The sequence below is a fragment of the Antedon bifida genome, chromosome 5 (genome assembly GCF_963402885.1).
Source record: "Antedon bifida chromosome 5, ecAntBifi1.1, whole genome shotgun sequence".
Taxonomy (NCBI): Eukaryota; Metazoa; Echinodermata; class Crinoidea; order Comatulida; family Antedonidae; genus Antedon; species Antedon bifida.
In genome coordinates this window covers 17,522,974-17,549,283 of record NC_136230.1, presented here as the reverse complement: position 1 = coordinate 17,549,283, position 26,310 = coordinate 17,522,974, and the positions used below count along the sequence as shown (strand labels likewise).

The 26,310-nt window shown below is 33.9% G+C and overlaps 1 protein-coding gene across 2 annotated transcripts in view; it reads right to left on the bottom strand.

Annotated features, from left to right (window-relative positions):
* LOC144842675 (peroxisomal sarcosine oxidase-like) overlaps positions 1 to 26,310 on the bottom strand; it is a 37,261-nt gene that overhangs the window by 5,352 nt on the left and 5,599 nt on the right. Inside the window, exons 1-5 of one of the 2 annotated variants that reach the window (XM_078699197.1) lie at positions 15,301 to 15,390; positions 6,736 to 6,920; positions 1,011 to 1,159; positions 625 to 838; positions 287 to 469 (exon numbers count right to left, since the gene is read on the bottom strand). In XM_078699197.1, coding sequence (XP_078555323.1) covers positions 287 to 469; positions 625 to 838; positions 1,011 to 1,159; positions 6,736 to 6,858 — 669 coding nt within the window. In that variant the 5' untranslated portion in view covers positions 6,859 to 6,920; positions 15,301 to 15,390. Of the gene's footprint in view, positions 1 to 286; positions 470 to 624; positions 839 to 1,010; positions 1,160 to 6,735; positions 6,921 to 15,300; positions 15,391 to 26,310 lie in introns of those variants that run through there. The other variant, XM_078699196.1, reaches the window with a different exon arrangement.

The following is a 26,310-nucleotide window of genomic DNA, read 5'->3' as shown; positions in this document are numbered from 1 at the left end:
CTTGGCCACCTAAAGGTCGATATTTATAGACAACTGCTCTAAATTATTAACAAAAATCTATTCCAGCATCTTCATCCATGAATAGGTCTATGTTAAATTTACTGATGTAATTTAAAGATGGCTACTCAGTAAATAACCTCTAGATATATATGTATGCATGAATGAGGTTATTGTGGATTCCAGTCAACACCTCTAGTATTCTTTGGGGTCACACAGGATAAATACATAACATGTGAAAACATAAATTTGTAATACGGAGGCAACCAAACTGAAACATGCAAATTACCTTAAGAGGAATATCAATTCCAAGAGGTCGAAGAACTTTAGAAGCCCAAGCACCTGGTGTAATGACAATGCTCTTTGCTGTGTACCTGTTATGTGAAGTTACAACTGTCACTTCTTTTCCCGGAAGAATCGTTATCACCTGCTCATTTTCTTTTATGACACCGCCAAGTTTTTCAAACATTTTCTGTGACGATACAAATACGTTTACCAAATAATTATGTTAATTCATAATTCCTGTCATTCAGCATGGTCCTATTAAATTATTAAAGACAAATAACGAACTTGCTTATATTTTGCCACATAGGGCTACCTGTATTGAACAAACGAATGAGCACTTACTTGAAAAGCAGTAAGACACCGATCAGCCCTTAAAACTCCAGCATCTTCATCCATGAATATGTTAAATTCGGTGCTGTAATTTATAGATGGCCACTTCTTACAAACCTCAAACGGTGTCATATCATGAAACGGTAAATTATTTACTTTCATTAGATTGCGAGTTTTGTGAAATTCGACTCCATCTTTCTTTTCTATTTGAAGCATGCCACGCTTTCTAATAATCGTAATAAAATAGACAGTTAGCGTGAGACACGTATTAAAATTAAATATATTTTCATTCGTTGATAACTGGTCTAACATTATACCAGTCCAGCATCTTCTAATGAATGGCAATAATAACTTAATTCTAAACATTCGTTAGTATTCTATTCATAATAACAACTCACATATATAACTCTTTTCCCACTTCGTGTTCCAGTATTTCCCAACGTCTATAATTCTCTGGCATCATCTTCATATATTGGTCTTCGTAATATGCATAGCGAGTTACTCTAGTGTGTCCATGTGAGCTACCCCTCGTATGAGGTAAACAAAACTAAGAAAACAAAGTCTGATTTGAATATATATTTGTTTTATACTACTCATACATCTACTGGTATTATTAGCATAAATTATATATTTTAACTGTCTGATCTTTTTTTAAATGTCAATCATGACATTGACGGAAGGGGTGGTGGTGTGGGTGGTGGTGGTTGAACTGCAATAATAAAGTTGATTGTACGGATATAGACGGCGACTGAAAACTTCAGGTCAATATCTGTAAAAACAATACCTATATCCGACCTCTGCAGTCAAAGATTTGTTAAAATGGATCGAATTCATTGGATAAAGGTCATGCTGTTGCACTGGTCTTGCTCGATCTTTCGGCCGCGTTCGACACGATTGACCACAAAGCTTTACTTCACAATCACTTTGGAATACACGGTATTGCTAATGCATGGATAGATTCTTATTTGAGTTATTGTTACCAGTCGGTTTAAACTCTTGGGCGAAACCATTTATATGCCGATGACACTCAAATGTACGTGTCCTTTTGTCCTACCGATGACACAGACATACGCCCCGCCTCTGCTAACATGTGGATGATGGTAGCCTAAATATGCTGAAACTAAATGATAACAAAACTGAAATTGTCATAAGAAATATAAAATCACACAGAATTTTTAGCTAACTATTGATAATGCTGTAATTGAAAATACACCAAATGCGAAAAATCTGGGTGTTATTTTTGATGAGCACTTAAATATGGAATCGCATATTCTTTCTATCTCAAGGCAGTGTTATATGCAGCTACGGAATATTTCTCACATTCGTCGCTATCTCACAGTTGACGCTACTAAGTCAATAATACAGTCATTAGTGTTATCGCGCATTGACTATTGTAATTCGTTATTATATGGACTTCCTAAATTCAAAAATCAAGACATTACAGAAGGTTCAGAACACTGCAGCCCGAATCACATGCAAAAAATCTAAATTTAAGCATAATTATTACTCCTGTTTTTAAAGACCTTCACTGGTTACCTGTACACCAACGTATCAAGTTAAAGCATCTCACTATTATATTGAAGGCACTGTCTGAACAGGGGCCTATATACATTAAAGAAATGCTTATAAATTACAATCCAAACAGACCTCTCTGTTCAAAATACTCTAACACGTTACGCGTTCCTATGATCAAAACGAAATCTTACGGAGATAGATGTTTTTTAAAGGCTGCGCCAACTCTCTGGGACGATTTGCCCTTTGAGTTACGTTAAAAAAATTATTGAAAACACACTTTTTTGTCATTCACTATCGTAATGATCAGTGAACTTATGTATTGATTTATTTTTCTGATGCTGTAATATTTTATAATGCTGTATTTTGATGTTTAAAAATTAAAATTTATAATAAATATACAGTATAAATATATAGATTTATTATTGTAATTGTCATTGCCATTGTCATGGTCATTATTATTAATTAGACAGTGTATACCACGATCAGAAAACACCCCTATTTGTGACAAATCGTTAACCTTAATTCGTTTAATAACTCATTTTCTAAGTAAACAGGGTTACATCGGTAACTGTAGGCCTATATACCATCGAGTAAACATTCGCGATTTACCGAATTTTGCCCTTACGTAAATTTATATATACAGTAGATACATACGCACATGAAACAGGGCAAGAACTGGTTTCTCCGATGGAGTGGTTAATGTTTTTTTCACGTTAAAGTTATTTTCATGTATATCGCGATCTTTTGAGAGACGTACGTGGAAAATTTACCAAGTTACCATCACCTTATCGTCCTTATTACCGGGCCTTATTATTCCACTGACACAATGCTACTGAAAATGAACAATGATGTCCTGTTAGCGTTATTGGACAAAGGCCATGATTTTGTCCAAGTTATGTTCGATATCAGTGCTGCCTTCGATAGATCACGCCATACCTTTTGACTACAGCATCCTTACGGTATCAAAGACGAGGCTTTACAATAGATTAAGTGGTACTTGGAACATCGTACTAATTTGGTTCTCACTTTCACGTCGTCAACTGGGATGGTGCGTGTTGGCGTACCAAAGGTTCGGTTCTCCTACCTGTACTATTCCTGTACATTGGTCATACATAGCCAGTGGCAAGAGATGGGATATCACCACCCGACGGGGGACATATTGCCATCCAACTTTTCTTGACCAGAAGGATAGGAAGCGTTTTCGAGATATAAGGGGTCAAAGTGCAAAAATGACCAATTACAACAATGTATTATATATATATATATTACATAGCCTATGTAAATACGTGAACGTGATTGGTTGAAATTGCATCACATGACTACCGCTGCGAGTGTACGATGATAATGACTGAGTAATTTTCGCGTAATTATCGTGTCCCTGTCATTAAACATATAAAATCCAACTTGCTTGAAGAAATTAATCAACTAAACTATTTAAACTGTATACATAGTGCCCTCATTTGTTATTAGTCCTCCCTAGATGTGATGTTCGGCTCCTCGAAAAAGACGAATTATTATTTATTCGGCCTACCTGATAATAATATTATTATTATTATTGTAGGCTTATTGATGGAAATTCTTCTGTTAATTTAAACGACCTAGACCTAAGTGAATTATTTTTGCCAAGGAATCATTAATTAGTAATTATTATTTGTATATTATTCTTCGCAAGGTAAGGTGAATGCAACGTCAAAGGCTTATTACAAAGGAGGCCTAGCTACACCCGACCAAGCAGTAGAAATTCAACTTGTTGTTGGCTATGTATAACAGATATCGCCTTTTATAATCGAGAAATATATGTCCCTCAGCTAGCGCTTCGGGAAATATATATTCCCTCGAACAAAATATCATTCCCTCGGGGATGTCAAATCTTATATTTAACCTCAAAACAGTCAATATCTGTATAATATATATGGTTGTACTTTTGACCTGAAGATAGAGTGTGTTAGCTTTGCTAGCAAATGAAACAAATCTGTAGTCAATAAAGTATCATGAAGTAACCAAGTTTATTTTTATTTGTGATACATATCTAAATTTCGCCGATGAGATCATGTTCCGAATATGAGCACTGTTTCTATAATGTGACAGTATGATTTATATTTAATTTACACAGTGCTACGCAACGCAATTGATTTACATTACACAATATTATTATTATTGTGTCCTTTGCAGCTCTGGTGTGATATTGACCAATCATAGAACTTATAGAACCCTATTAAACCAAATAAAAACTAACATTTAACATAAAATTTGATGTTTTATCCTGTTAATCAATCATACGCAATGTAATCAGTTGACATAAGGATTTTAATATGCGTATTAGGTAGTTACTAAATAAAGGCAAATGTATAGCCCTAATAAATGCAACTGTGTTGTGCCAAATCATTTTAACAGTCATATTAATGTTATTATTTATTTTACAGTATTATAATACATTAAAAATAATGCGCACTAGAAAAAATATCAGAAATACCATAACTTTACTGATCAAATAATGATCGATCTCATAGTTTGGATAACTTTGCATTATTTAGTATATTACTTGTTAAAATGTTGACCTTTGACCTATGTTAACTGGTGAAATGATGAATGTGCTATTTTAATTGCGCATGATTGTTTGATGTCTTAACAGAATGATAAAACATCACATTTTGTGTTAAATGGGTTTTAAGGTAAATTTTGTGATTGGTCAATATTGACATTTGATTAATTGCAAAGAAGTTTTGTTAAAGGTGGTGACTAAAAAGATACCTATAACCATACAAATGTATTCAAATTGAACTTCAATACATTGGTTATAATACTATACTTGCTTGATACTTGCTTGATGTTATGGGTCGGTTAGAAAGCTAATATAGCTTATATGACCCTTCCTGTCTTCTTTTGACCAAAATATAAGTACATTGTTATAATTTTGAACTTTGACCCCTTTTTATCTCGAAAACGCTTCCTATTCTGATTGATTACCTAATGTACGGATAATTCTGGTCTAGAAAAGTTGGATGGCAATTTGTTCCCTTTCGGGTGGTGATTCCTCCTCCTGCCACCGGACTACATGGGATCGAGTAGGCCTATATATCGTATGCCGACGACGCCTAAGATGCTGTAGCCTATTTTACATAATATGGTCCTCTGTTTTTAGAAATAAAGAGTTAAAAACCTCTTTAAAACTTGCCAATAAAACGCTGAAAATCACAATACAAAGACAAATATTTATATCCAGTATGAGAGAACAAAGGGATACATAAAATGTAATTTTTATAAACATGGTTGATTACTTATGCAATGGCAATAAAATAGTTTCAATAGCAATAATGATCTCATTGACTTTGATAGTAAACTTTTAAAAATTGCATCTTCAGAAATATTCAATGTATTATGTAATATTGTCGACAGTTGATCATCATTTATATTATGAAACTATATTTATAAACGATGAGTAAATAAATGTGAATTGAAATGGATGAAATTCAAATATGGTAAGTATAAATACAGTTAAATAAATACAGATAAAACTAAATGCATGGTAATTAAATAATATCCCATATTGTAAACTTGAAGTTCTTTTAAGAAACCAGTGTGTTAATGTTTCACAATTATGGCCGTGTTTTCGTAGCCATAACAAAAATGATCGGTTCATTTTTGTTATCGTCATTAACATAACGTTTAATACTAACCATAATATAACCATAACCATATATATAATGATGATGCAACGTTGTTTAATCAACATGTACAGTACATATAAATTAAAATCATGGAGGAATTAGGCCCTACATTATATCCAAATAGTTTCTCCATGGACCAGGACCGGAATCCGGGCTCAGTATGATTTTGTCCGGCGCAATAAGAAAATAGCGCGAGCATTGAGCATGCTTTTTCACATCGAACACGAATTCGGTTATACGGTGTCAAGCGAGGTCATTCATGCTAACTGTAGATTGGTCAAAAGAAAAACAATAGTACAATTTTAAGAAACAAATGGCTTCTTGATTCATCGCTCCGAATTCAGATTCCGAATCAAGTACGTATTCAAATCGTACGATTTTGGTGTGATTTTATGCTTTACCACTGAACCCATTTTCCACGATATGTTCTCAAGATTTTGGGCGCGACTTTTTTTGTCGTACATAAGTTGGTGTGACGTAAATAAGAATTGACCTGGCTACAATTCGATACCGTATTTATTGTATTAAATCATCAGTACGGAAGCGTCGAAGTGCCATACACGTGACGACTTGTCAAGACAATTTTTATTGTCAAGTCGACAAATAGTCTTATTTATGTTGACATAGTATACGGTACCATTGGTTATGTCATCATGGCGAAATACATTACCTTGCCAATTACAGTAGAGCATCTATTAAGGGGACACCTTCGGGACACCCAACAAATTGTTTTTGTGATGAAAAAACCGGTTGAATCAAACATTTGGCACGCTCAAAAGTGTCCCCTTAATAGAGGTGTGCCTTGAGTAGGGGTTGACTGTAGTGTTACATTATATTTCCCAAAGGGGGGGTTATATTGTAGAGTTTACTTCACATACTACAGAGCATACATTGTTAAAGGAAATACAGTATGTAGCTGAGTAGACTACCATTTTCTTACCTGTTCAAGTAACATAACGTGTTTAGTCTGTTTAACCAGGGAGTATGCTGTTGATGAGCCGATGATTCCTGCGCCAATTACAATACAGTCTAACGTATCTTGAGATTTGTTCGTTTTTTCCATTGTTAAGCTTTCCAAGTTTCCACACAGAGTTATAGGCCGCCTTTGTCATACCCTTTGGAACTCTGCAAATCAAATTTTAAATTTGTAAATAAGTCGATAATTTCTAAACTTCTGTGTGTAGTAGGATACTCAAAAAGTTATAAGATGGTTTCATAGCTGTGTGGGAACACATTTTCATATGCCTAGGCGGAGGTCTGCGCTCTCTGAGTGCCCTCGTACTGTAGTTACGTATTCGTCAGTGACCCCACAAATGGCACTAATCATACAATGGTATGATAAAAACAGTGCACTGTTTTTATCATACCATTTATTGATTTTGGGGTCACTAACTAACTATGTTTTATGTTTTATCCTGTTAATCAATCATACGGAAAAGAACACTTTTATCATTTCTTCAGTTGACATAAGGTTAAAGGTCAACATTTCAATATGCGTATTAGGTAGTTACCAAATAAATGCAAAGTTGTTCAAACTATGAGATCGATGGTTTTACAAGTAATCACATTATTTGATCAGTAAAGTTATGTTATTTCATATAATTGTGATTAGGCCTATATATAATTATAATACTGTAATTATTCACCTTATTGACTTTAAATAAAATAAATTGTTAAAAGCAAAAGTTATAACACCTTTTACAATTAATATTTGCAAAGTTTGGTTAGAAGAAGGTTTCAGAGCTCCTGTAATTTTCATTTGAGGCAATAAAATATCTGATTGATCTGCTTCTTATGTTGGCTTGGCAATCATTTTTGTTTTATTTATGTATTCAGATCATTGAGAATACCTAGATATGTGGTAGCCAGTCTGTGCACCTTAACTGGTAAATAAAATACAGTTATGTGGTTTTTATCTAGATTTGATAGTTTTTTTAGTTTACGGATTATTTTTCGATTGGGTTTTCACAGGCCTTGACCACTTTGGTGGATGAGCATCTAACAAATCTTACTATTATTGGTTAGCACTTTTTCATCCTCAAAGCAAACAGAACATAGTAGTTCAACTAGTACATCCACATGATATGTACATACCAACCCAGTGGAACCCATCTATGATTTTCTGGACTATCCAAACACTATCCTGTGTGCAACCTGTGCACCAAAAGGGCGTATTCTTGCATTGCTATCATTAAAATGATTCCAAAGAAAAAATGATTATCTGACATTTTTTTTTTCTTTTATGGGTGATTTTTAGAAATCCACGTAAGATACTTGTACCACTTGTTAGATTAACCAAATCTAAATACTGTATAACCTTCTCAGGACCAACTCTATGGAATGATTTAGATGATATACTTACTGATTGTAAAACCTTAACAATTTGTTTGTGTCAAATTATCATGAGTAAAGATATATATGTTTTTTGTATATATTTTTTTCCAAACTTACTTATATAATTTGAAGTTTAAATATGGCGTTTACCTTTTTCCTTATCATTTCACATTGATTTACTTCTCATTCGTTGTCTTTTTTTTCCTTTTCTCTGCATGACTTCCTGGGACCGCATCATCCTTATTCGACTCATGCATGTTGTAGTCTTTGTTTGATTCTGGGGTTCTTGGGCGTTAGCAGCTCGGGAAGCTGCAGGCCTAATGAAAGACTTAATACTTTATCTTTTGTCGGGACACTGAAACAGTTGGATATATTGCCATTTTCGACTACAGCCTCTTCTCTACGTACATCATCACTGATATCTTCTTTGCCACTAACATTGGTTTAGTTATCACTTTCATCGCTATCGCCAAGGCTCCATCCTAGATCTTTATTCTTGTCTTGGTCAACGAGGTTCTTCGACAATTTGTGTATGAACTTTTGCTCAAAACTGAAGATTGTTTGTCAGGAATTTCTGTTTCTTGGCAATATTTAGCAACGTGACCTTTCTTGGGAAAGTGTAGGGCTTGATATTAAGGCAGGAGTTTACTTTATGCCAAATTTCCTTACATTGGAAGCATCTGTTTTCATCAACGCCAAACTGTTCTTTGTAAAAGAGCCTTGCAGCAAAGCCATTGATTTTAGTGACGCGTGGTAGGCTTCCTTTAAAGCATTCAACTTATTTCAGATCTGTCGCCATTTATAAATCTAGATAGTTTTCCATTTATACGAAATTGCACATACTGAATTGTTCCGATTATTTTGCATCCTAATTTTTTAAGGAAGTTTCTGATTTCGTCGTTGTGCACAGAAATTGGTACGTCTTTCACAAGAACACGTACGCCGTTGTTCACAGGTAGATACGGATTTACGTCGTGAATTATCTGACTTTCGTTATAAAGCGCACATGTTTCACAATTTCCAGATACTATTCTGTGAAGATTTTGGTTATTGCCTAGTTATGCAGAAAAGTTTTGATCTCTCTCTAATACTTGACCACCCGATTCCCGATTCCTTTTTCCATTAATGTTATTCTTTAGTCTATCGTTTTATAATAATATGTAATATTTTATTATGAATAAACTTGAATTGAAATGAAAATATTTAGGTGTTTACGTTCGTTAGATAAAGATTAGTTTGTTCTCCTGACATCATACTACCTGATAACTTTGAACATTGTATATGCAACTCTGGGAATGATGGACCTTATTATAAACAGGTTTACTTTGGATTGGTCTCTTCAGAAAACAAATTTTGTACCACAGTTTGCATAGAAAAATGTTTTTATGACGATAATAATTACAATTATTATTATCAGTTGTACAGGAACACTATATGTGTCTATCAAACATTGATGATCGACTAACGGTATGACCTTGATCAAAGTTGTGGTCTGTCTGTGTATTGAGTTGTGGGTTCCAGTTTTTATTAGCCAATGAAAGTAAAAATCTCTAACAAGCTTCAACATTGCTTTTGTGCTGCCATACAGTGGCGCATCCAAGATCATTTAACAGAAAGAGATGGTGGTCAGTGAATAGTCTAGAAATTGTGAAATGAATTGCTGAAGTTAATCTACTTTTGCATTGTCGACTATGCCCTATCCTGTGGATGAACTGCTATTCTCTGATTCTGATGAATGGTACTTTATTGCCCTAAAACAAATATTGTTTACCTAATAAATGCAACTGTGTTATTCATTTTATCATATATTTTACAGTATTATAATACATGTAAAATAATGTACAATAGAAAAAAATATTAGAAATACCATAACTTTACGGATCAAATAATGTGAATATCGATCTCATAGTTTGAATAACCTTGCATTATTTAGTATATCACTCGTTAAATTGATGAATGTGTACTTTTACATTGCGTATGATTGGTTATATGTCTTGACATGATTTCCAAACATCACATTTTGTGCTAAATGCTAGTTTTTGTTTCATTTAATTGGCAAGTGTTTTTTTTTATAAATACCTATAACCACACAAATGTATAATAAATTGGTTATAATACATTATTAATACATTGTTATAATTGGTCAATTTTGAACTTTGACAGCTTATATCTCGAAAACGCTTCCTATCCTTCCAGATTCGTAATCTACGGAAAATTCTGGTCTAGAAAAGTTGGATGGTAATTTATCCTCTTTCGGGTGGTGATTGCCTCCTTCTGTCACCGGATTAAAGGAAAATGAAAGCGCGGATTTCAAGAGTCCAGTTGGTGAACATCAGTCAAAAATATGTCAACTTAAGGGCGCTAAACAAATCCAAAATATACGTGTCTTTCCAAAATACGTCAACTTGTGGTCTACAAAATTCATATTTATCCCGAGCTTGCATTAACGTTACGGTCTTTACACACAGTTACCTAATCTAAAATCTAACATAATAGTTATTTGATATAATATAATAATAATAAGCATATGGTATTGTAATTAAAATAATATCAATAATTGGTTAGAAAAGGTAAAGTAATAATTTTTACACGAAAACAGTTAGTTAAATTACAATTATACAGAGAGACTCAAATACTTTAAACTGCCAACACTATCTTTCAGAAGACAGCGGGCCATACGCTTCAAATATTTAAAATGATGCGAGTTATCGATAAAGTAGATGTCAGTAAATGTTTCAAGATGAGTAGTGTGTCCAGTACAAGGGGTCATCGGCTAAAAATACAGAAACCAAAAGTGAAATCGAAAGCAATACAGAATATGTTCTCTATAAGAACTATAAATTGTTGGAACAGAAGCATTACCAGGTAGATTCCCTGTGTGAATGCTTACCACATAATGAACACATGGTGGTATCTTCATCTGGTGGACTACGACAACTACAAACGACACTTACTTTCCATGAGTTAGCCTTTTGAATGTTGAAGATACAATCCTTTAAAGTATTTTGGAAAAACATACTCGCGTATTGAAGGTTCGAATATTTTTTGGAAAATTCGCGTGTTTTTATGAAAACTAAAAGTGCCTTCAAGTTGGAGGTATGTCGGATAACTTAAAAAAAACTAATAGCGTTGGATAATTTTCCAATTTTGGAAAATTACTAGTGGCCTCAATTTGACGTATTTTAGAACAAGCTCCCCAAAAATTGACGTATTTTGGACAGATCGCGTATTTTTTTAAAAATGAATAGCGCCTTCAAATTGACGTATTTTGGAAAGACTCGCGTTATTATAGCGCCCTCAACTTTCCTATTTTATAAAATTAATAGTGACCTCAAGTTGACGTATTTTGGAAAATTACTAGCGTCCCAAAAATTGACGTATTTTAGACAAATCGCGTATTTTGGAAAATGAATAGCGCCCTCAATTTGACGTATTTTGGACAAATCGCATATTTTGGAAAATTCATAGCGCCCTCAAGTTGACGTGTTTTGGAAAGACTCGCGTATTTGGGATTAGTATAATAATAGTGCCCTCAGGTATTTTTGAGAAAAAATTCTTCGTATTTTGGACTGGTGTTCACCAACCCTATTGGATTTCGTGCAGTATTTTGAAAGACATTTCTAATTTGACAATAAAATTATCCATTGTAAAAATAATGTACCATAAAAAAATTGTCAAAACGATAAGCAAATAACAGCATTAAAAAACACAACGAGGCCAGAGGATTCCTATCATTTAACAACTAGCAAAGAATATATCAGAAGGTGATGACAGTAATGTTTTCCATAGGGCAAGGCGCCTACATTTATTTAAGTAATTAGAGGTCAACAGGTAATTGACCTTTTAAAAAACTTAAATGTTTTCATAAACAAAATGATTAACTGTATTGTCTTATGCCATAATTGTGGATGTATGATGTATTTGGTATAAATAATGCTTTTCCTGTACCTATCGTCATGAAATAGGAACAATTATGCTAGCTACAGTAGAATAAGAACATTGAAATCCATTACCGGCGGCTTGTATTATTGTTGTTCATTAATGTTGATCTTGATAATTTGGAATCAACATTTTTTGGGGTTGTCCTAACTCATGATTTACTAGATGATATCAACATGTATAGCCTATAGATTGTTTAATCATTCAAATAGAAAAGGATTCAGAACTTATATGTCATCAGTATCACTTCTTTTAAGGGTAGATTCACATTAGTACAATTCACCACATGTAGTTCTAGTTACACCTGATTGCTTCAAGAAGATACTCAGGTGCTGGCGTTAAGTCTGTGTGTAGAGAAACCATGTTTCCATCACTGAGCTTCCATTCTCAATCTTCGGTACACATATCAACTCCACTCTGAAGTTGCCGATATACGAGAAATGTATAAGTAATGGAGTCAAAGGCATTCCACGTTTATCCAGGTCGTCCATTGTACAGACACAAGCATTTTCTCTAACTAACACGATGTCATCCTTTGTAGCTTGTTTGCATCTGGATGTAGTGTCACCAGTATCGCATGAGCAAACAGAAGGTCAGTGACGGATCTAGAGGGGCGCACGAACCTCCTACAAACAACAACCCCCCCCCCCCCCCCACCCCCACCCAATTTCTGACTGAATTGTAAAATTTAATTTGTTGTCTATAGTAGTACCTAGATATTTTTATTCGTTAACTTCCTCAATCATTTCATCTTTAATTCTAAGAGATTCTAAACTATTTTGTACCTTGCGGAAATCAATTATCATCTCTTTGGTTTTTTCATGTTGATTACTAAATAATACAAAGTTATCAATTTTATTAAAATAGTTACTATCATCATAATTTAAACATCCAGTTATAACAGTATCGTCTGCATATATAATTATTGAACAATTCTCAAATGTGCTTCTGCAATCATTTGTGTACAAACAGAAAATGATTAGGGACAACACACATCCTTGTCGGGCTCCTGTACTGTTAGTTTTTGAAATTGATTTGAATTTGTTTACTTTAACATATTGCGGTCGTTTTGTTAAAAAAATTAAAATCCAGGATAAAATGTTTGTATTTATATTCATAGTTAAAAGCTTATTGATTAAAATGTGGGGCTGGATTGAATTAAAAGCACTTGAAAAATCTATGAATGTAGATCTAGCGTATGCCCTAGGGGTTTCGAGGTGTTCAAGAACATTTTGCATATAGACTGTGTTACTTTGATAACAAAACTGTAGTGGATCCAATGCTATATATTTTTCTTCTAATAGTTTTTCTTAAAAAAATGTTCAAAGCATTTAAAAATAGCGGATGTCAACGCCATCGGAGGATAGTCGTTCAGGCAAGACACTCTACTAACTTTAGGTACTGGTATGCTTGTCCATATCATTTTCGCGAAAAACGTTGCAGTTTGAGCTTTCGAGGCATCCACGCAGTTTGCAACAACAGCAAGTACGATAACTTATGCTAATCGATTTCTTCTATATATAAATTTACGTAAGGGCAAAATTCGGTAAATCGCGCATTATTTCTAGAATGTTTACTCGATGGTATATAAAGTTGGTTAGAATCTCGGTACTGATTTAAACCACCAGATGTAACCCTGTTTACTAATTAAATTAAGTTAGATAGGCCTAATTAGTTATTGACAATTAAAACGAATTTAGGTTGAACGATTTGCCCCAAATAGGGGTGTTTTCCGACCGTAGTATACACTGTCTAATGGATGTCCACTTAAAAAATACCTTCACACAATAATACGAGGATGCTTCGCATTTTCCTATCTCCTCCTACGATAATTGTTTTTAATAGCTGAAAACCGGTTGAACAGCTCGAGTACAGTATCATAATGTTTTCTTAAAAAATACTATTTTGATAGATTTAATATACGTTTATACAAATGCGATGAATGGAACATTCCAATCTCTCAGACTCCCAGTTTGTAGGTAAATTTATGAGCCCTCCATGGTTTAACACAAGTAGGTAAATTTATGGGCCCTTTGAGAATAAACGTAAAACTGAGATATAGCATTGCAATACTTTGACAATATTGTAAATACTGTACGTAATAACCATTTTTGGTCGCCATTCGAATCGAAATGTTCTTACTGTGAATGTGGTTACTGTTTATTGTATTAATTAGTAATTATAAAAAATATAAACGTCGTAGTGGTGTATCGTTACATGTACTTTACTATTTCAATCGACTATAACAGGGACAGTTTTAGTTTGTTGGACTCATTTAAAGACAAGTGTCTCCTTCGGAAGTAGGCCTAATTCCCAGTGTGCTAATTTTAGTTGACTACATTAATCATCGTGTCTATTTATTCGTTTCTGAAAACGACAATGTATTTATAGTCCTGCGGTACGTACATTTGAAATCGCCAGTTTTTTTACGCTGAAATTACTGTGTATTCGAGAACCATCTGTGGACACGACCTAGATGGTACGCGAGCGAAGTTTGTTTCAATTGTTGTCTGTAGCTATGTAACAAAAAAGGGGTGTTGTGATCGGAGAGTATAATAATACCTTAACGTTGTATTTTTCGTTTTAAAGTTTCCATAGCATTTATCCAATATGGCTTCCCCTCTCTCAATATATTGAACAAATTCACATATTTTAAATCGCATTTGTTAAAATCTCACATGACTAATTTCATTGATTCTGTTTCAATTTGATGTATTCTATCTATATAATATAGTTTATGTATAGTGTATTGAAATGAAAATGTATTTAGAGAAAAATATATGTAAAGAGATAGGAACATATGTATGGAAATAAAAGTGGGATGAACCCACATCAGATAAAAAAAAAGTAAACATGTAAATGAATTAATTTATTGTTAACATTGTATTTATAAATCTAAATATATTAAATCCGCAGAAAGATCAACAATGATTTGGAGCTTGTTCCGATTAGAACTCAGAAATTTAATAGCTAATCAATATGCTTGTAATGTAAATAAATGGGCAGCTGTAAAAGAAAAATTAATGAATCACATATTGAATTAACCTTTTTAATACTTTTAACACAGATGGCTACCCCTCTCGAATAAATTCACATATTTTAAATCGCATTTGTTTAAATCTCACAAGACTAATTTCATTGAATCGGGCGATTCTGTTTCAATTTGTATCATTATCATATCATTATTTGCTTTTGGATGAATATAAACAACTGTAATAAAGATTTGACTAACCTCCCTAGGTATGTAAAATGGGCTCGATATCTTCACAGTATAAATGTTCCTTAATAGAATAGTTATTGCAGTTACTTGCATGTAAAAAACGTATGAAGACATATATATTCCAGAGTTATGCGACTTCTGTCGAACTAAACCAGAAAGGACGAACACATACAGCTATTAAAGTGTACAACTTGCATAGAATAATTTAATTCCATGATTCAAGACTGCTATACACTTAACAAAACATTTAGTAATTGGATAGATGCCAATTTCTAACTTGTTTACCAATTATACTTGTTTCCGACGTGATCGAGGTAGCAGAGGTGGTGGAGTTGCATTGTTCGTTCGTAACAATCTAAAGACCACAGAGTTAGAAGTTTTTGTTTTGTTCCGGAAAACATTGAATGCCTTTGGAGAAAATACAGGTCACCAAATCTTATAGGTAATAGTCGGAATATATACATTTGCGTTGCATATAATCCTCCACATTCTCCAGTAAGCTATATTCTGATTGACCACATCATTCAACCATTGACGTTATTCGTACGGGGGAGCCTTGTGCTCATTTCATGATTACTGGAGACTGGAATGACTTGAATACGTCAATGATAGTAGACCATGTTAATTTGTCACAAGTTGTTAATTTCTCAACACGTGGAGGCGTGTGCCTTGACAAGATTTTCACAGATCTCAGCGAATTATACCACCAGCCCTTGAAGTTACCACCATTAGGAATGAGCGATCATGTATGTATACTCCTCAAGGCAACGGAGGAAGTATCTCAACGGAAAAAACGAATTTTTACCTTCAGACCTATTCGAGATTCATCAATAAGAGACTTCGGCCATTGGATTACAAATGAGTCCTGGGATTGTGTGTTGCAACAGGAGGATCCTGAAACTAAAGCCTCTATTTTTACTAATACCTTGAAAGAGGCATATACTGAATATTTTCCACTGATTACCATTAAAAAGAGAGATAATGATCAACCTTGGGTTACAAATCACATTCGTCGACTAATCCATTGTAGAGAGTTGGCCTTTAAACGTAATGATCAAGAACTTGATAGGAATTTAAAACGCGAGATTAAAAGACTAAAACTAAAAATTGCTAAAAGAAAATTCTATACAAAACATGTAGCAGCATTGAAAGTTACTAAACCAGGACAGTGGCATAAGAAAATGAAATCGCTATGTGGTATGTCTGGACCAAAGAAGATATCTACAGTAGATGCGGCTGAGTCTCACAGGTAACTTGAGGACTTGAGCACGCATTTCGCTGACGTATGCAATCACATCCCAGCCCTGAATAGTAGCCATCTACCTACATATCTTCCTTCCAGAGCACCACCAGTAATTTATGAGGGTCAGGTCTATCAAGAGTTATGTAAACTATCTGTTACCAAGGCTACTCATGATATTGACATACCAGCAAGAATCATTAAAGAGTTTGCTCTTGAATTGACTTTACCGCTTACTAATATATTTAATTGCTGCCTGGAAAAGAGCGTCTTTCCAAAAATATGGAAAGAAGCTATTATCACAGCAGTCCCAAAATCGAAAAGTGCTAGTTCACCAGATGAAATGCGACCTATATCTTTGACACCGCTATTTGCACGTATGTTGGAATGGTTTGTGTCTCGCTGGATTACATCAGATTTTTCAAATCAACTTGAAACCCAACAGTTTGGTAATGTTAAAGGAGCCTCCACTAACCATTATCTTATACAGTTGATTGACTTCCTTCATAAGGGTTTAGACAAACCAGGTAAAATGGCGACAGTATGTACGGTGGACTTTACCAAAGCTTTTGACCATATAAACCACACTATTGTGGTGAAGAAGTTGATCGCATGTAACATAAGGCCCTCACTTATCTCCTTTGTATGCAGTTTCCTACAAGAAAGGTGCCAGAAAGTGAGATCAATGGGAATTTTGTCTACATCTAAAACCATAACATGCGGGGTCCCACAAGGTACCATACTTGGACCTTTGCTGTTTTCGGTAATGGTTAATGATGCGGCAGAAGATACCGAAAATAGATGGAAATACGTAGACGACCTTACAATTGCGAGCATCACATCGGTAGTAAATCCTTCTCAAGCCAGTCTACAGAGTGTCTTGCTACCTGGTGTATGTCAAATGATATGACGCCTAAACCCAGCAAGTGCAATACGTTACGTGTTGGGTTTACCCGAAACAAACCAGATTTACCGGAATTAATAATACAAAATGCTGCCATTCAGGAAACTAGCAATGTAAAGTTATTGGGAGTAAACACTGCAAAGTAACCTGCAATGGGATATCCATATTAGTGACATTGTTGGGCGTGCTGCCAAAAGATTATACATGCTTTATATACTGCGCAAATTTGGTGCTCCGAAAAAGGATTTAATCTACACGTATCAAACCTATGTGAGACATGTTGTCGAGTACTGCTGCCCAGTTTGGCACTCCTCCATATCACAACATCAGGCCAAGCAGCTAGAATATATACAGAAAAAAGATCAGTGCGCATCATAAATGGAGGTTATGAATCGTATACTGCAGCATGTAATACCCTTGGCATCCCTAAGCTTGAAGACAGGAGAGACTCACTTGCGATTAAATTCGGAAAAAAGCTTCTGACATCTGAAAGACATCGGCACTTCTTACCATAATTCAATAATACTGGGGAAAAAATGAAACTACGCAACGCTGAAAACTTAAGGATTCCCAAATGCAAAACATCACGCTACCAAAAAAGTACAATTCCATTCTTGGTTACCAAACTGAACGCCATAAAATAACAATAAACTAAATATATATATAATTTTTAATGTATACCAGCTAAATAATAGACAATTGAAATATTTTAAACACTTCTTTAATCTTGTGAAATTGTATATATATATTTAACAAAAATAATTTTAACTATAATAATTTTACTATAAATTGCATATAATATTTTAAAATTTAAATTTTGATAATTAATAGAATATATTTGTATAAAATGTTATATTTGTAATATTTTTCTATTGTTTTTTGTGTTTTTTTTTTTAGGTGCTCCCGTTGCTTTTTTTATTGTTTGTAAATCACAGGTTTGCCCGCTGGGATTGTTGTGATTTTTTTTTTTATACCGAATAAATAAAATAAAAAATAAATAAATAAATAGATATAGTTCCTGGAACAAAAAGTAAAAATGTAAATGTAAAAAAAAACAATATATATACAAATTTAGCATAGATAAAGCCAAAGAAAAACAAAATGGGACAAACCCATAGGAGATGTTAAATTAGATGGATTTATTAAACATAAAAGGTATTATAATTGTATGAAGAAATAAATATGCATGTAGATGAAAACAAAAACGACTATGTAAGAAAAAATAAGTTTGTTAATGATAATGTTTTATAGATAATGTGTATAAAAAGAGGAATGCAGTACTTACTAGTAGAAACTATGTAGAGAAAAGATAAAAATAAAAAGCAATGGAAAATGTGATAATATGTAAAAAAAATGAACAAAACTGTGTATGTAAACAGATGATGAAAACAAACATTGTTATACAGATATTGACTGCTTAGAGGTTAAATATAAGATTTGACATCCCCGAGGGAATGATATTATGTTCGAGGGAATATATATTTCCCGAAGCGCACACGAGTATTACCCAATCACAAACGGTGTTTCATCACATCTAGGGAGGCTAATAATAATCACGCCACCGGATGTTCGCCGCGTCGAGCGTACACGAGTATTAACCAATCACAAACGATCTTCCATCACATCTAGGGAGGATTAATAATAAATGAGGGCGCTATGTATGCATAGTTTAAATAGTTTAGATGATTAATTTCTTCAAGCAAGCTGCGTGGCGCAGCGGTAGAAGCGTTGTCTTGCGATGGATAGACAGGCAGCCCAGAGACATTTGGTTAGATGAGCTAGGTACCAATATCTGACTATTTAAGTGTATATATATATAAATCCAAAGGCAAATTACTGAAAAGTGACAATACTGTGGGTATCAGTGGCTGGATCTCAATGGATACAAAAAAGGCGCGAAAAGCTAAATCAAAACGATGAAAGTAAAACAGCCAGAGAAGTTAGCAGAGCTACTCTCGGGCAACATTATACAATTTGTAAGTAAAAAACAGTAGTTGTAGCCAAATTCTTAATTAGAAGAGTATATTAATATATTTTCAACAAGTACTGTAGCACAATGCTTATTATAAAAGATTATACTAATTTTGTGTACCTTTTTAATAGATCAGTACTACATAACTAGCCCAATGCTTATTAGAAGAGTATATTAATCATTATTTTGAACAAAGTTTGTGTATTAAATAAATAACTTTTACAATAAAAGTACTGTAACCCAATGCTGATTAAAATAGTATATTTAATATTTTTATAATGGAATCTACTATTAACAATAAAATATGTTTAGATGTACATATTACTGACCAAACTCGGGTAAAAGTATTAAAAGTATTTAAAATATAATTATTGTGTTTAATATATTTTTGTTCTCTCTCAAAATACTGGATATTACTATGTAAACGTATATGTTATAGTAAATATTATATTGTAGCCCTTGCTGCATTAGTGAGAGTTGGATAATTGTATTGACATGGACATATAAGCATTTATATTAAATAAAAACCATAAAAACGGTATAACGGGAGAACTATGAATTATGTATGTATGTAAATTTCTAATTTCTAAAAACAGAACATCTCAAGTTCATTGTCAGTGTCATCGCTCCATTCCGGCCCAGAACTTATATCATCCTCGTTGGTTTCGCTAATGCTCACAGGTACATCTTCAAAAAGGTTTTTGGGTAATGCCGATTCTGGAAACCAGTTTATTGTAAAAGTTATTTATTTAATACACAAACTTTGTTCAAAATAATGATTAATATACTCTTCTAATAAGCATTGGGCTAGTTATGTAGTACTGATCTATTAAACTGATAAAAACTGATAAAAAAATTAGTATAATCTTTTATAATAAGCATTGGGCTACAGTACTTGTTGAAAATATATTAATATACTCTTCTAATTTGGCTACAACTAGGCCTACAGTTTTACAGTTACATTATATATAATATAATATAACAAAGAAATATTAAAATAAAAAGAAAACTTTGATTAGGTTATTTATTTAATACTACTGGGTTTGGTCAGAATTATGTTTAAATGTTAATAGTAATTACCACATTATGTTACAAATTATTACTATACTCTTCTAAAAAGCATTGGGCAACAGATCGTTTTTTTTTACTTAAAATTGTATGTGCAGTAGGCCTATTTCTGTAAAACTACAGCGTTTAGTCAGTAAAATATGTTTTAGGTAGATTCCAACCATATCATACGTTGAAAAGTTTTTATTATTTGGCTTATATAAGTTTTAAGTTAAATTCTTAAACTATTTTTCCCTTTAGAATGGTAATGGTCATTTTATCGTCATTGATGGGATATATTTTCAATTGTTTTGTGTTAATTCGATTAAAGTTAAACTTTATTCAATTAAACATGTTGTTTTGGATTTTTTTTGCTGCTGGTGGTATCTACAATATCTAAGGTAGGCTATACTTGGGGTAAATGGGGTCTCTAGTCGAACTTTAGAGGAGTCTGCCAGGGCCAAGGCAGTGTACAGATAGTCTGTAATAGGTCATTTGGTATTGCTTACAATGTGCTAAATCATATAACATTGGTTGCTGGTGGTATCTACAATATCTAAGCTGGGCTAGTTGGGGAAAGGGGGGTCTCTAGTCTAACTTTAGAGGGGTCTGCCAGGGCCAAGACAGTGTACAGATAGTCTGTAATAGGTCATTTGGTATTGCTTACATTGTGCTAAATCATATAAAATTGGTTGCTGGTGGTATCTACAATATCTAGGCTGGGCTAGTTGGGGGAAGGGGGGTCTCTAGTCTAACTTTAGGGAGTCTGGCACTTGCGGTGCAGCAGACAATTAGTCTGTTGTTATCCATTTCGTATTTTATGAACACAAATTGTTCATTTGGCATTAATTTTGAGTGGTACCTCACTCATCTATGCTAGCCCCATTTTAGGCCCTCCCTCGGAGGGTCTGGCGGGCCTATTGCAGCAGACAAAAAGTCTGTCGTTTGTGATACTGGTATAAGGATGCCAATGGGCATCCCGTGGTGGTAAAATTAGGTGGTATCTCTCTCATCTAATCGGTGCCGATTTTTTTAGCACATTTCGGGGTCCCCCCGGTCTAGACGCAACAGGGGGTACCCGGCAGACTCCCATTTTCATTGACTTCAAGTGACCCCCAACACACTTAAATAGTCAGATATTGGTACCTAGCTCATCTAACGAAATGTCTCTGGGCTGCCGGTCTAGGAGTGACAATTCCACCCAGGTTCAAGATCCAGTAGATGACTTTTGTTTATTTATCGGCAAACGCGAGTGTTGCCACACGAAAATTACACAGTCAATATCATCGAACTCGAGAATGTATATGTTTAATGACAGGGGACACGATAATTACGCGAAAATTAATCGGTCAATATCATCGTTCTCGAGGATATATACGATTTACGATCCTCGCAGCGGTAGTCATGTGACGCAGTTTCAACCAATCACGTTAACGTATTTACATAGGCTATGTAATATAATAATATGTATAGTGTATTGAAATGAAAATGTGTTTAGAGAAAAATATATGTAAAGAGATAGGAACATATGTATGGAAATAAAAGTGGGATAAACCCACATCAGATAAAAAAAAAAGTAAACATGTAAATGAATTAATTTATTGTTAACATTGTATTATAAATTTAAATATATTAAATCCGCAGAAAGATCAACAATGATTTGGAGCTTGTTCCGATTAGAACTCAGAAATTTAATAGCTAATCAATATGCTTGTAATGTAAATAAATGGGCAGCTGTAAAAGAGAAATTAATGAATCACATAATTATATTGAATTAATTTTTTTAATAATTTTAACACTTATCGTATTCTATCTATAAAACAAAAAGATGAAAAAGAAAGAAAGAAAAAGTATAGATCAAAAAAACAATGCTTCAACACGTTGGCCAAATTTTATAAGAGGGTATGTGCCAATATAACTAATTATGTTATGTTTTAAAAAGATATAATCTATCTTTTTAATTATATTATAGTACATATGTTACAAACACATGTTTTTTTTATATCTTTGTCACGGAATGAAAAAATGATAAAAAGTGGGCTACACCCACGAAAAAGAAAAAAATAGAATAGTTATTGCACCACATATCATTCAAATATATGCAAACCCCTCCTCCTTTCGTTTTACCCGAATTTGTATTGCGATCACCTCTTATTAAGGTAAAGTTATCAATGCTTACTACGCTATCCGGTAATTTGTTCATTCAACCATGTTTCAGAAAAACACATTATGTTAGCATCCCTGCACTCAAATGTGTATGTGGTAGCTTTAGTCAGCAATATTTTGTAGCGAAAGAACATTTCCAAGTATGATGGTTGGTGCGGGTGTCTTATTTTTCCTTTTTCTAATCCGTAACCTAATTCCCCCTTTTTTTACCACTATTCCTTATCTTGATTTCGCGTAGGTAAGTTTCAGAGCCGGCGGGCTTAAAACTATTCGTCTTTTCAAGTTGGTCTCTGTCATACGTTATACGTACTGGGGGTGCATCACAAAAAGCAGTTTTAATATGTATGTATATTATTTAACATAACTAGGCCAACATGATAACTTTGAAGTCACGTTACTTTTTGCAATGTTAAAAGTAGACCGTACCGGAAGTACCTTCATCGGGGACGTCCCACTGACGTTCGCATTGAACGCAAACAATGTTATCCCTAATCGCGTGTGTTTATTTCCCCCCACCCCCGCTCTCCCACCCCGTCTTTACTAAAAGGCTGAATCCGCCCATGGTCAAAATATAGGGGGAAATGTCACCTTCTATTAGGCTATTTATAATAAGAGCCAGTTCCGACCATATAGATGTGCCATATTTTCAAAATCGCCTCAACTTACACCCAACTATGGTGGGGCTGAATTGGTGTGGACTCTCTACAGTTCAGTACAGTTTATTGGCCAAAAGTAGTACGTTGGTAGTTTCAAAAAGTTCTGGTGGATAACAAAGTTCATGTTCAAAAACGTCCTTGTTGTCCCTGTAGTAATCAGGCGCTGGAACAGTAGGATCAATGCAGAAAGTCTAATTACCTGTATGTATACATTACATTATTGCCAGGACCTTGAATACATTGCAAGATCTTCTGGCCTAACATACCATTCAAAATAGTTAGTGCTTACACAACACCGAATTAACGACGAGGTCGGAAGATAGCATCAGTACTTGATAGAGTTGTGCAAACAAGTCAACTTTCATACTGCGTTGAAACCCCTGTTTTCGTCAGATTACCGAAGTTAAGCAACGTTGGGTCTGGTTGCATTCTGGGTGGTAGAGACCGTCTGTAAATAGCGGTTGCTGTGTATACCGAAGAGTGATGATATAATGATAATATCAGACTAGCATGTCATATGCATGGGTTCGAGCCTATCTGTACCATACTGATTGCATCCTTAGTCAAGATGCTTTACTCTCATTGCCTCGTCCTTCGGATGGAATGTAAAGCCGTTGGTCCCGTGTATATATGGATAGTGCACGTTGAAGAACTATTCGAAAAAATAGCAGGGGATCGTCTCCCGGTGTGCTGATCTGTTAAGCGCTGCACTGCTGGCTGCCGTGGGTCCGTTGAGGGCTTAATCCAAATTTCCTCAGTTTCCCGTTAAGCTTGAGGACCAAGAATAAATGCAAGTCTATGAGTTTTGACGTGTGGTCGTAAGGTCCTTATGTTGGTCACTGGTGGAGTAACGCTGATTTGGTGGTCTGGAAGTACTCATTCCTCTGCCTCTTGTCAAACCTCTGGTTGTCTTCCAGGTGTGTTGATAATTTATCCCAGTAACATTATACAACATAGAGGTTATCAAACTGCTTTGTATTTCTACTGGTAAAACTTACAAAATCGTAAAAATATTATACTTATACATCCAAATAAAATGCCATCTGAAAAAAAATGGAATGTAGATCATCCAGAAGCAACAGAACAGGGGATGTCACTCCTACTACATCTTGAGCTAGTCATGTGTATACCTCTGTAGAAGGACATGGGTATTCGGGTGTGTTTCACATTGTTATTTACAGCGAAATTGACTCATTTGTTGTGTTTTCTAAAAAATGACAATAATAATGATATCACTGGAAAGAAAATTTAATAAGCTTTATCATGACATTAATTGATTGATTGATTGAATTTATTTGATGCTCAACATTAACATTAAAAATACAACATTTATAAAAAAATATATATATATATATATTAAAAGTAAAGCCCAGCAAAACAGAAAAATATAAAGAGATAGTAAAAAAGTAATGTGTAAGATTGCTCGTTGTCCAGACTATTATAGACATGAAGCAAACTTGTATATAATGTATTTCAAATGGTTCAATTATATGTAATTAATGGTCCATATTAATTTTGATTTAAAATGACCTTTATTGACATCTGACCCCTTTATCCAATGCTTGGCTTTTCGATGACTTTTAGTATGTCATTCTGAACTTTATATGGAATTTAAAAATACTTATTTTGTTACTAATGCAATTTGTGGTGGGTATATCATTATATTGACTGGATTAATACTGCCTCTCCTAAAGTGAACAGGATAAAAAACAGAACGGGGAGGTTTTAATCAGGCTATAATAGTAATGGTAACTGGACTGGATTCCTATCATTTAACTACACAGCTAATAGCTCTACTCACCATATAAGTCGCACTAAAATCGCCACAATGTCCATCCATGTTAGAAGGCCTACAACTCAGATTATTGGTGTTTAGGCCTAACCATACTGTATATTTAATTAACAGCTGCTTTATATACAATTAGAAAAAAATGGGTCGGCAGTGTAATAATGTACGAAGCGCCGTTTGTAATCGTACGGTTAAAGGTGACATAATAGCTTATCTATTATTTATTAAACTTTAACTAATTCAAATATAGCAGATACAAAATCAAGAAGTGTGTTACAAGCTAATGTAGAAAACGCCAGCTAATGTCGAAACAACCGTTAAAGATGTATTGTCCATGAAAAACGAAGATTAATAAAATCAGACTTTGAATAGGTTATTTTGTAGTTTTAATATTATTCACTTCCGTAGCAAAAAAAAAACGGAAACAAAATAATGTTTTCCCTTATAAAATGACAAAATTAATGGTTAAATTCAACCAAAAATCCATTGGCTGGCATTCAATTTGACTATTGTTTGCTTTAAATTACAGTTTTTTAAGGTAAATAAATTTTTTTTCGATCACATTTTTGGTCAAGGTGGATAATACTATTATGTGACATTAAAATGGCATATTCAACAAAAAAAAATTAATTTTTAAATTACCAATGTACATTGAGATATGCCTATGATTTTTAGGCACGTCTAACAACCTTGTGTCACTTGTCTTTATCTTCATTGGAACAATTGATTGATAGAATGACCTCTGATCTAATACCAAATTATCTCAGCCTCCTAAGAAAGAAAATGTTCATTCCACATTGGCAAAGTGAATACCTAAGAACTTGTAACATTTAACAATTTCAACTTCTTTGCCTTGGATATTTAGTGGGAACTTTTCTTTTTTTTACGTCTGAAATCAATATGCATTTCTTAAAATAAAATAAATAAAAAGGGGGACAGAACACAATCCTATGGGACACCAGTGTTGAGAGTCAATGTATTTACATTATCAACCATGTTGTGATCTGCCTAACAAGAAAGTTTTAAGATGAATAATGGTATTAGACAAGGATGATCTCTTTCGGCATTACTTTTTTTAATAGCTGTAGAGCCAATGACTATCAATATAACATTCATTGTAAATAAATAAAAAATTGCTCAGTTAGCAGACGATACTATAATTTGTGTTAGGGATGAGATGAGTATTGAAGCTTGTTTAAATACAGTAAACTTGTTTTGTAAGGTTGCAGGAATGTCACAAAATGAAAA